We start from the raw sequence: 12,375 nt of genomic DNA on the forward strand, positions 1-12,375 counted from the left end.
ATGATCACCATGCACTGCAGTGTAGACCTCCTGGGCTCAAGGGACCCTCTGACCTCAGCCTCTTGAGTAGCTGGGAGTACAATCATGAACCACTATGCCTGGCTAATTTTCTAATTTTTTGTAGAGATGGGGGTTTCCCCATGTTGCCCAGGCTGATCTTGAACTTCTGGAGTCAACAAATCTGCCTTCCTCTGCCTTCCACAATGCTAGGATTGCAGGTGCGAGCCACCAAATCTGGCCTAAATTAATTAAAAGATATAAATATGTAACTTAGTTTTAAAAGGTAAGGAGAATTTCCATGGCTGAAAAGGATGTATTTTATTACCGTTCACAATGATTACTTTACTTGAACTTCAATTTACAACTGTGTCCCAAGTAAACACAAAAAGAAGATCCAGCCCTTGCTAGGCTGATTCTATGATGGCCTCAACAACAAGCTCCTGGTCATTCACCTTCCCCCCATTATTCAACCAACTCTAATATAGGTGCTGCTGTGAAGGGATTTAGCAGATATAATTAAGGGCCTCAATTAGTTGACTTTAGGCTGGGTTTATGCTGCTTGGACTGTCCTAATCAGGTGAGTCCTTGAAAGGATTGGGTTCTTCCTGAGCATAGAGATTCACAGTGTGAGAGGGATTCAGCATGAGGGGTTTCCTCCACTGTGGGCTTTGAAAATGAAGGGGCTGTACAGGGAAGAACACTGGTGGGCATCAGGAATTGAGCACAGCCCTCCCTGTTCTCTACATTGACAGCCAGCAAGGAACGCGGACCTCAGTCTTACAACTCCAAGAAACTGCATTCTGCCACCTCTGTATAAGCCTGAAGGAGGATTCAAAATGAAAACACAGCTTTGGGAAGCCCAGAACAGAGATTCCATCCACATCATGCCCAGATTTCTGACTAAGGTACTATAAACAGATAAATGGGTGTTGTTTGGCCAGGCGTGGTAATACCCACCTGCAATCCTAACATCTGAGGAGCTGACACAGGAGGATCACTTGCATCCAGGAATTTGAGACCAGCCAAGATCAAACAGTGAGACACTCATCTCTACAATTTCTTTTTAATTAGCTGGGCATGGTGGCACTTGTCTGCAGTCCTATCTATTCTGAAGACTGAGGCAGGAAGATCCCTTGAGCCCAGGAGTTTGAGGCTGCAGTGAGCCATGATCATGTGACTGCACTTCACCCTGGATGACAGAGGGAGACTCTGTCTCTAAAAACAAATAAATCAACAATAATTGGGTGTTGTTTAAAGTCAATGTTTGTGATAATTTGTTATGCAATCTTATAAAATTCATACACAGGCTCAACAGACTCGGAATGAATTGATACGCACACTAGTTACGTAAAATAAAATATTTCTTAATTTTTCAGTGTTTTACATTTTATAACTTTCTGTGATGCAATTTAATACATTCATATTTCATTTATTCAGTCAACAAAAATTAATTTAGTGCCTAAGATGAACCAGGTATGCCCTCATATGCTCACGTGCCTGACATTCTAGAAGCTTCAAAAGACCGAGGTGGAGCCACTGGAGTGTTTTAGGTGAGGAAATGACACACTCTGACTCACAGGAGCAGGACCACTGTGGAGAGAACAGTCACGTAGCAGGTAATGGGACAGTGCTAGAGCCACAATTTAGAAGTGACAGGGTGGTGGGGACTAAGGGGAGAGGAGGGCCTGAGGGATGAAAGGGACAGAGGGAAGGGCTGGAGAAGCAGGAGGTTAGGAAAAGGAGCAGAGGGAAGGAATTGGAAAGCAGTAGAATTCTTAGGTTTAAACACATTGTTTTATAGATTTTTATTACATCCATCTACAGAGCCTCGCTCAGTGTTCTTTGCAGTTGGCCTTTAATACCTAATGTAGGACTGCCTAAAAACTAATGTTTTTTATGTTAATAAGGTTTAAAAAATACTTAGTGTTCCTTCTTTGCAGTTGGCCTTTAATACTATATTTGGGACTGCCTAGAAACTAATTTTTTTTAATTAATCAGGTTTTAAAAATACTAAGTGTTCCTATAAGATATACACACCACTTAGACGTGAATACTTCCTAAAAACAGGCAGCACATGAGCACTGCTGAGGGGCATTATGACTGCATTGAACACTTGCAACTGTGAGGTGAATAAAGTCTGTACTGGCTCCCGGTTGCAACATATAGTAACGCAGTGTGCTACTTTATATTGAGGAGATGTCTTGGACTCACCCAGTAACTCAGGGCTGTGGAATGAAGGTAAATGTAAAAAACAAGCGGGAGTCACAGATACATTGTCTGCGAAAGTCAAACTTAGTAGCTTTGTGAGTCCTGTTGTAATGCTTTCAGACACATTTATAGATCAAGGGGCCAAAGTTACATTTTTTACCGATTAGATTCCTGATCATTTAGGGGTTGCCAAGATTCTGCTACCCACTGTAGTTAATAAACAAAGAGAAAACTTGTCTCTATGCTGTCTCATGTACTCAGGCACAACTTTTCCGGATTTAAAGAAAAAAAAAACAAAAACCTGTCTCTACGCCTCCATTCCCAGGGCGAGCTCCCTCTCTGGAGGCGAGCTCCCTCTCTGTCACCAAGCTCCCTGGGGTGAGTTTTTTTCTAGAAGAGTTCAGGGAAATAGGTAAGGAGTGGGAGGCAGGGAGTCCAGTTCTGGGACGGGGATTCCGGGATGAAAAATGAAGAGGGACGGGGCCCATGACGAGGGTTTCTCCCTGGTTTCTCAGACAGCTCTTGGGCCAAGACTCAGGGAGACATTGAGACAGAGCGCTCGGCACAGGAGGAGCGGGGTCAGGGCGAAGTCCTATGGCCCCAGGCGTGGCTCTCAGGGTTTCAGGCCCCGAAGGCGATGTATTGACTGGGGAGGCCCAGGGTTGGGGATTCCCCATCTCCGCAGTTTCTCTTCTCCCTCTCCCAACTTATGTAGGGTCCTTCTTCCTGGACACTCAGGATGTGGACTCAGTTCTCACCCCCATTTGGTGTCGGGTTTCTAGCGAAGCCAATCGGCGTCGCTGGGGTCCCTGTTCCAGAAGTCCCCGCGAACCCCTTGGGACTCAGATTCTCCCCAGACGCCGAGGATGGGGTCATGGCGTCCCGAACCCTCCTCCTGCTGCTCTTGGGGGCCCTGGCCCTGACCGAGACCTGGGCGGGTGAGTGCGGGATCAGGAGGGAAATGGCCTCTGCGGGGAGGAGCTAGGGGCCCGCGCACTGGGGTGCAGGACCCGGGGAGCCGCTCAAGGAGGAGGGTCGGACGGGTCTCAGCCCCTCCTCGCCCCCAGGTACCCACTCCATAAGGTATTTCAGCACCGCCGTGTCCCGGCCGGGTCCCGGGGAGCCCCGGTACATCGCAGTGGGCTACGTGGACGACATGCAGTTCGTGCGGTTCGACAGCGACGCGGCGACTCCGAGGATGTAGCCGCAGTCGCCGTGGTTGGAGCAGGAGGGACCGGAGTATTGGGACCGGAGCACACGGAACATCAGGCCCGCGCACAGACTGACAAGAGTGAACCTGCCCATGCCGCGCCGCTACTACCACCAGAGCTAGGCCGGTGAATGACCCCGGCCTGGGGCGAAGGTCACGACCCCTCCTCATCCCCCACGGACGCCCCGGGTCCCCCCCGCGAGTCTCCGGCTCCGAGATCCACCCCGAGGCTGCGGGACCCGCCAGATCCTCGACCCGGGAGAGGCCCAGGAGTCTTTACCAGGTTTCATTTTCCGTTTAGGCCAAAATCCCCGCGGGTTGGTCGGGGCGGGGGCGGGGCTCGGTGGGCGGGGCTGACCGCGGGGGCGGGGCCAGGGTCTAACACCCTCCAGATAATGTATGGCTGCGACTTGGGGCTGGAAGGGCGCCTCCTCCGCGGGTATGAACAGCACGCCAACGATGGCAAGGATTACATATCCCGGAACTAGGACCTGCGCTCCTGGACCGCGGCGGACATGGCGGCTCAGATCACCAAGCGCAAGTGGGAGGCAGAAGAATTTGCAGAGCAGATCAGGGCCTACCTGGAGGGCACGTGCGTGGAGAGGCTCGCAGACACCTGTAGAACGGGAAGGAGACGCTGCAGCTCACGGGTACCAGGGAACACAAGACGCCTCCCTGATCGCCTGTAGATCTCCTGGGCTGGCTTCCCACAAAGAGAGAAGGAAAATGGGACCAACACTAGAATGTCGTCCTCTCTCTGGTCCTGAGGGAGAGGAATCCTCCTGGGTTTCCAGATCCTGTACAAGAGAGTGACTCTGAGGGTCTGCCCTGCTCTCTGATACAATTAAGGGATGAAATCTCTGAGGAAATGAAGGGAAGACAATCCCTGGAATACTGATGAGGGGTTCCCTTTGACACCAGCAGCAGCCTTGGGCCCCGTTACTTTTCCTCTCAGGCCTTTCTTGTTCTCTGCTTTACACTCAATGTGTGTAGGTGTCTGAGTCCAGCTCTTCTGAGTCCCTCAGCCTCCACTCAGGTCAGGACCAGAAGTCACTGTTCCCTCCTCAGGGACTAGAATTTTCCACGGAATAGGAGATTATCCCAGGTACCTGTGTCCAGGTTGGTGTCTGGGTTCTGTGCTCCCTTCCCCACCCCAGGTGTCCTGTCCATTCTCAGGATGGCCACATGCGTGCTGCTGGAGTGTCTCATGAGAGATGCAAAGTGCCTGAATTTTCTGACACTTCCTGTTAGACCCCCCCCCCCCAGACACATATGATCCACCATTCCGTCTCTGACTAGAAGGCCACCCTGGGGTGCTGGGCCCTGGGCTTCTACCCTGTGGAGATCACACTGACCTGGCAGCAGGATGGAGAGGACCAGACTCGGGACATGGAGCTTGTAGAGACCAGGCCTGCAGGGGATGGAAAGTTCCAGAAGTGGGCAGCTGTGGTGGTGCCTTCTGGAGAGGAACAGAGATACACGTGCCATGTGCAGCATGAGGGGTTGCCCAAGCCCCTCACCCTGAGATGGGGTAAGGCAGGAGATGAGTGGAGGGGGGGTCATGTCTCTTAGGAAAAGCAGGAGCCTCCCTGGAGAACTTCAGCAGGGTCGGTGCTGGGGGCTGAGGGTCAGGGACGCCCACCTTCCCCTTTTTTCCCAGAGCAGTCTTCTCAGCCCACCATCCCCATCGTGGGTATCGTTGCTGGCCTGGTTCTCCTTGGAGCTGTAGTCACTGGAGCTGTGGTTTCTGCTGTGATGTGCAGGAAGAAGAACTCAGGTAAGGAATGGATGAGGAGTGTGGTCTGAGATTTCTTGTCCCACTGAGGGTTTCAAGCCCCAGTTAGAAGTGTGTCCTGCCTGGTTACTGGGAAGCACCATCCACACTCATGGGCCTACCCAGCCTGGGCCCTGTGTGCCAGCACTTACTCTTTTGTAAAGCACCTGTGACAATGAAGGACACATTTATCACCTTGATGATTATGATGATGGGGACCTGATCCCAGCAGTCACAAGTCACAGGGGAAGGTCCCTGCTGAGGACAGACCTCAGGAGGGCAGTTTGTCCAGGACCCACACCTGCTTTCCTCATGTTTCCTGATCCTGTCCTAGATCAGCAGTTACACTTTCAGGAAACTTCTCTGGGATCAAAGGCTAGGGGGTTTGTTTAGGGCCCTATGGCCCTGACTCCTTTCTGGCCTCTCATAGGACATTTTCTTCCCACAGATAGAGTGAGCTACTCTGAAGCTGCAAGTAAATATGAAGTGGGCTGATCCCTGATCCTTGGGATATTGTGGTCGGGAGCCCATGGGGGAGCTCACCCAACCCCAGATTCCTCCTCTAGCCGCATCTCCTGTGGGCTCTGACCAAGTCCTGTTTTTGTTCTACCCCAGGCAGCAACCATGCGCAGGGTTCTGATGTGTCTCTCACGGCTTGTAAAGGTGAGAAGCTGGGGTACCTGATGTGTGGGGGGTGTTGGGGGCAATAGTGGATGCAGCTGTGCTATGGGGTTTCTTTGAATTGGATGTATTGAACATGTGATGGGCTGTTTAAAGTGTCATCCCTCACTGTGACGGATATGAATTTGTTCATGAATATTTTATTTTATAGTGTGAGACAGCTGCCTTGTGTGGGACTGAGAGGCAAGATTTGTTCACGCCTTCCCTTTGTGACTTCAAAAACCCTGACTCTCTTTCTGCAAAGGCACCTGAATGTGCCTGTGTTCCTGTAGGCATAATATGAGGAGGTGGGGAGACCAACCCACCCCCATGTCCACCATGACCCTCTTCCCTCATGCTGACCTGTGTTCCGTCTCCAATAATTAATCATTCCTGCTCCATAGACATGAGGCTGAGATGTCTCCATCTCTGTCTCAACTTTATGTGCACTGAGCTGTAACTTCTTACTTCCCTATTAAAATTAGAATCTGAGTATAAATTTACTTTTTCAAATTCTTGCCATGAGAGGTTGATGGGTTAATTAAAGGAGAAGATTCCTAAAATTTGAGAGACAAAATAAATGGAAGACATGAGAACCTTCCAGAGTCCACATGTTTCTTTCTTTTTTTTTTTTTTCCAAACGATTGCATTTATTATAAACAAGTGTACAGACCCTAGACTCAGAAACACAACAGATTTGAGCTAAGACAGCTCTGGTGAAACAGTAATAGAGGGAGGAGGAACACCGAGGTATTCATGTCTGGGCCAGAGCTGCCATCCAGGGCCCCACACCCCACCTTTGGTCCAGATGGCCCATTGGCCCAGGTGTCCCTGCTGCCAGAACACCCTGGACTGGGGTACAGGAGTTGCATATTCCATGAGGCTGGTGTCGGGAAGCAGGGACTCACAGTTGCCAGGTTGTCCATCTCTGAGCCAATTTCCCTCCACAACCCAGGGGTTTCAGTCTCATATCAACTATCATGTTTGAAAACAGAAAACAGGCAAAATGTTTGGCTAAAATAAAATGAAAACACTGCAGGGAAGAGAACTGAGTGTGCTGGTGGACAGAAGCCCTGCTCACCTGTGGGAAGGGCAGGGCCAGCAAGGGCAGCAGAGCTCCCTGGGGGCAGCTAGGTTGTGTGTGCATGTGGCCCTCCAGCTGGTCCCAGGGGAGATGCAGGGACAGGGGACAGTCCAGGCAGACAGGTACAGCTGAGTAGGGCTCTGCCTGAGGTGTTCTGGCATCAGGAGGCTGCCTGATCCCCAACAGGCATGACAGGCTCCAGGGAGCAATGGGACATCTGCCCAAAGGATCAAAGTCCAACTTGGCCAGATCCCAAGCTTCGCCTGCATCATTTCCCTGGCTCTGCAAAGGGTACCCCCATCTCCGGGGACGAGCCATGGCCTCAAGCAGCAGCTGGCTACGCTGCCGAAACCAGGACACATCTGCATCACACAGAAAGCTGCGCCACCCTGATGTGACAGGCCATACTTGGTCACCCTAGGGTAAGCTGGAGAAGAACTCCAGATGTGCCCTGGAGAGGCCCCCACCTCTCAGGGGCCACCTCACAGGGTGCCCCCCACCACCCCATTCTTTGAGTTTGGCTTGAGATTTTAGGAAGCATAATTTCAGGTGAGGAAGAGAACAAAGTCTGGTCCCAGCCCACTCTGGCAAGGATTGTTCCCCACCTTGTCAGCATCAGAGGAAGCCACATATACAGGCAGGACACACACAGCACACATGGGGCGTAAGGAACCGTGCCTGGACACACACAGCACACATGGGGCGTAAGGAACCGTGCCTGGACACACACAGCACACATGGGGCGTAAGGAACCGTGCCTGCACACCACTCACACACACACACAACATAACCAAGTGGCAGCCAGAGAGACCAGGGAATGCTCAGAGGGCCGCCTTCGGGGCATCCATGTAGGCCGGGTTATAAGGAGGCTGGCTGGCGGGGTAGGGTGCGGCTGCTCCTCCAGCCAGGGTCTCGTGGTAGGCCGGTGGGCCCATGGGCTGGGCTGGGTAAGGTGGTGGGTACTGCATTGGGTAGGGTGCTGCTGGCATCCCTGGCTGAGGCGGCATGGTGTGGTAGCCCTGGTAGCTTGGTCCAGGGTAGCTGGGCGGCACACTTGGAGGCTGAGGATAAGGGGCATGCACCACAGTGGTGGATGTGGTGGTGGTGACAACCGGACGTGGTCGGCGGCACGTCTTGTAAAGGCAGCAGCAGGAGCAGGTGAAGCAGATGATGATAGTGACGACAGACAGCACAAAGATGGTCCGGCCAACGGCCAAGGTCGCTCCGAACCCCATGTTAGCCTCTGCCTTCACCCAGAGGCCTCCTGTACCCCTGGGCTTCCCCTCTTCCCATCGTGGGCCACTCAGTTTCCACATGTTTCTTATGCTGATTTGTTGCATGAGAGGAGAGTAGATGGGGCTGTGCCCAGTGGGTGCTCAGGCCACCATGCGCTTTATGTGGTCACTGCTCAGCTGGGTCATCTTTGCTGCTCCGTTGTCCTTGGCTGTATGATCCAGCCCTACGGGACTTAGCGGGTTTTCTCCCCCTGTGCGGAGATGAGAGATTGTAATAAATAAAAGCACAAGACAAAGAGATAAAGAGAAAACAGCTGGGCCCGGGGGACCACTACCATCAAGATGCGGAGACCGGTAGTGGCCCCGAACAGCTGGGCTCGCTGATATTTATTGCATACAAGACAAGGGGCAGGGTAAGGAAGGTGAATCTTCTAACTGATTGACAAGGTGACGCAAGTCACGTGATTACAGGATAGGGGGCCCTTCCCTTTTAGGTAGCATATGTCACCATTTTCTTTTCTGCACTTAAGATCAAAGACTTTAAGACTTTCACTATTTCTTCTACCATTATCTACTACAAAATTCAAAGAGGAACCAGGAGTACAGGAGGAGCATGAAAGTGGACAAGGAGCATGACCACTGAAGCACAGCACCACAGGGAGGGGTTTAGGCCTCTGGATGACTGCGGGTAGCTCTGGATAATATCCAGCCTTCTACAAGAAGCTGGTGGAGCAGAGTGTTCCCCGACTCCTCCAAGAAAGGGAGACTCCCTTTCGTGGTCTGCTAAGTAACAGGTGCCTTCCCAGACATTGGCATTGCCACTTGACCAAGGATCCCTCAAGCAGCCCTTATGCGGGCGTGACAGAAGGCTCATCTCTTGCCTTCTAGGTCACTTCTCACAATGTCCCTTCAGCACCTGACCTTATGCCCGCCGGTTATCCCTAGGTTATCTTAGTAATGCAACAAAGAGTAATATTAAAAGCTAATGATTAATAATGTTTATAATAATGATTGATAATTTTTCATGATCATCTCTATATCTAATTTGTATTATGACTACTCTTATTCTAACTATTTTCTTTATTATACTAAAACAGTTTGTGCCTTCAGTCTCTTGCCTCGGCACCTGAGTAATCCTCCGCCCACACTTGGCCCTTCAGTAGAACCTTGTCCCACCATGACCTGTGATCACAGGGACTTGGATGTCACCTATGGAAGTCCCTGCATACCAGGGTCCTTGTGGTATCAAGAGACAAATTTTCAGATCTTTCAAGCTCTTGCCCTCTTCCCAGGGCTCTTTCCTCATTGTATTTTCCATCTTTTCTGCAATCTTTTTAAAGGAACCAGATTCTGAAATTTGCCAAGAGGCAGGGTCCCATAGTTTCTCATCATAGGTAACTTTCTGTTGGAACTCCTCTTCTGCACTCCTACTCTTCTTCCTGCCCTGAGTTGTAGTAATCCTAGTGCTGGCTCCAATAGAAACTCATCAATTTATAAAGCAGAGTCTAGTTTAGATTCATATGTGGTTGGAAAATTGGACCCATAAGCCTAGGGTTATCTTTCCTGAAGAGAAAAATATGGTTGTGTGCTGCAGTGAGCAGGAGAGTTGGTGTGGGGGGAGGGAGGCAGGGAGGGAGGACACACAAGCAGCCCTGGTGAGAAAAGCTCCGGTGGCACTGATGTCAGTGTGAGATGATGTTGTTCTGTAGCTGCCACAAAAATAAAGCATTTGTCCTGAGGCTACATTAATAAAGATATTGCCTCTAGAATAGAGTGGTTCTCTATGATCATTCCTTCAACTGACATTTGTTTCTGCTAGGTATATAACTGTTTTTGCATTTAGAAAGCATCATTAAAGTAAAAACAGAAAAATTTCGGGCCTTGTGGTGCATATGTTCTAGATGCAAGCTTGTCCAACCCGCGGCTCGTGGGCTGCATGTGGCCCAGGACAATTTTGAATGTGAGGACTTTTTTGCTTATCTGTGGTGCACCTAAGTCCCGGAGTGAGTGCACCCACCTCCCTCAGGGTCAGGAGTGAATGCTTTAGGAACCCTCCTTTTCAGTGACCTGCAAAAGATAGAGGGCACATTTACTGTGATAACCCAGAGTATCAGCCAAGGGGGCTTGACCTTCAAGGAGTTATGGGAAAGCTTAATAAAGGGTGGTGTCCCAGGGTCAGAAAAGATGGGCAGACAGCAGGAGCACTGCTTGATATCTATGATAAGCATCTAAGAATTGAGGAGCAAGCTTCATATTCAGAATCTAGTGGCTGAGGAAGTATCCATATCCCTAAGAGAAAGAACCTTGGGACACCATGACTGTTACATGCTGGGACAATTCCATCAGCCCTTCTGCAAAGGAGCCTATAGCCATTTAATCAGGAGATGGGATAAGTGTTAACATTGGGTGTGAGCTAACATTGCTGCCCAGATTCCCACAGCACCATTATGTCCCTATCACAGTGGGGCTTACAGAGGCCAGGGAATAAACCTGGACAAATTATGCCCCACGGTGGAATCACTGGGTCCATAAATCCTGTCCTGGTTATCTCCCCATTCTCTGTAAAAACGATTCTCTGTAAAAAGATTACATCGCCCTAAACGAGGACCTGAGCTCTTGGACCGCGGCGGCCATGGCGGCTCAGATTACCCAGCGCAAGTGGGAGGCGGCCCATGAGGCGGAGCAGCAGACAGCCTACCTGGAGGGCACGTGCGTGGAGTGGCTCCGCAGATACCTGAAGAACGGGAAGGAGACGCTGCAGCGCACGGGTACCAGGGGCCACGGGGCGCCTCCCTGATCGCCTGTAGACCTCCCAGGCTGGCCTCCCACAAGGAGAGGAGACAGATGGGACCAACACTAGAATATCACCCACCCTCTGGTCCTGAGGGAGAAGAATCCTCCTGGGTTTCCAGATCCTGTACCAGAGAGTGACTCTGAGGTTCCACCCCGCTCTCTGACACAATTAAGGGATAAAATCTCTGAGGCAATGACGGGAAGACGCAATTAAGGGATAAAATCTCTGAGGGAATGACGGGAAGACGATCCCTCATTTAGTGATCCCAAGTCACTAAATTTGGGGGTAGTTTGTTACACAGCAATGGATAACTACTGAAGCCCTCTTACATTTCCATTATTCTCTAGAGGTTAACTACATCTGTTTTATTTTCTCCTATTTTGATAATATTAGCCACACATAGGGTTTCTAGTTTCTCAACACCTATTCTTTTCTTTATTTTAGTTTCTTTTCTCCTTTGTTCCATCCTTCTTTTTTCTTTTTTCTTTTTCTTTCTTTCTTTTTTTTTTTTTTTTTTTGAGACAAAGTCTCGTTCTGTCGCCCAGGCTGGAGTGCAGTGGCTCGATCTCGGCTCACTGCAAGCTCCGCCTCCCAGGTTCATGCCATTCTCCTGCCTCAGCTTTCCAAGTAGCTGGGACTACAGGCACCTGCCACCATGCCCGGCTAATTTTTTGTGTTTTTAGTAGAGACAGGGTTTCACCATGTTAACCAGGATGGTCTCTATCTCCTGACCTCGTGATCTGCCTGCCTCGGCCTCCCAAAGTGCTGGGATTACAAGCATGAGCCACTGCGCCTGGCCTCTTCCTTCCCTTTCTCCTTCCTTCTAGCCCTCCCTCCATCTCTTTCTTCTCTATTTCCATTCAACCTATCGCCTTCCCTCCTTCTTTCTCCCTTTCCTTCCCCTCCCCTTCCTTCTTTTCTTCTTTTGCTTTTTCCTCCATTCCTCCTTCTTTCTCTCTCTTCCTCCATTTTTTCCTTTATTATGAAATTTTCCTAATATATACAATAACTCTATGTGATTGGGCTGTAAGTAAGCATTTTCTGAATCTATATGTCAAAAATATAATGTCATGTATATGAGAAACAAGTAAACAACAGGAAGTTATTAACAGAGTCTGAATAAAAATGCCCGCTACAATTCTACAGCCAAGACAGTGGCTTTTAACTCAATTCCTTCAACGCAGTGTTTTCAGAACACATCATCAACATCAAGTATTACACATTTATTGTAAAAGTTTAGCCACAATCACTTTGCAAATCATATTATCATTATCTACTATGGTTAAAGTCCATACAACCTATCATCCAACCAACCCATTCCTAATCATCCACTCTGGGGGGCTTTCTTGCCTATGTGCACAGGAGACATGCACACTAATATTTATGGCAAAAACTGGAATCAGCCACATA

General features: G+C 49.9%; 1 protein-coding gene, 1 long non-coding RNA gene and 2 pseudogenes across 4 annotated transcripts in view; 1 reads left to right on the forward strand and 3 right to left on the reverse strand.

Annotated features, from left to right (window-relative positions):
• The window catches only part of LOC103783499 (MHC class I polypeptide-related sequence B-like), a 150,299-nt pseudogene that overhangs the window by 97,709 nt on the left and 40,215 nt on the right, over positions 1–12,375 (reverse strand).
• On the reverse strand, positions 1,351–6,008 carry LOC134730490 (uncharacterized). Its single transcript, XR_010112259.1, has 3 exons — positions 5,061–6,008; positions 4,774–4,877; positions 1,351–4,215 (listed from the first exon to the last, which is right to left on the reverse strand). It is a non-coding gene; the product is annotated as an uncharacterized LOC134730490 (long non-coding RNA).
• Positions 2,649–6,460, forward strand: LOC100994473 (class I histocompatibility antigen, Gogo-A*0101 alpha chain-like; annotated as a pseudogene).
• The window catches only part of LOC103783493 (protein shisa-5), a 139,221-nt gene continuing 133,312 nt past the window's right edge, over positions 6,467–12,375 (reverse strand). For 2 of the 3 annotated variants that reach the window (XM_055113327.2, XM_063604770.1), the window contains one exon: positions 6,467–8,422. In XM_055113327.2, the coding sequence (XP_054969302.2) occupies positions 7,758–8,276 (519 nt within the window). In that variant the 5' untranslated portion in view covers positions 8,277–8,422 and the 3' untranslated portion in view covers positions 6,467–7,757. Of the gene's footprint in view, positions 8,423–12,375 lie in introns of those variants that run through there. The other variant, XR_010112258.1, reaches the window with a different exon arrangement.

This window comes from Pan paniscus, chromosome 5 (assembly GCF_029289425.2).
Source record: "Pan paniscus chromosome 5, NHGRI_mPanPan1-v2.0_pri, whole genome shotgun sequence".
In the NCBI taxonomy this organism is placed as follows: Eukaryota; Metazoa; Chordata; class Mammalia; order Primates; family Hominidae; genus Pan; species Pan paniscus.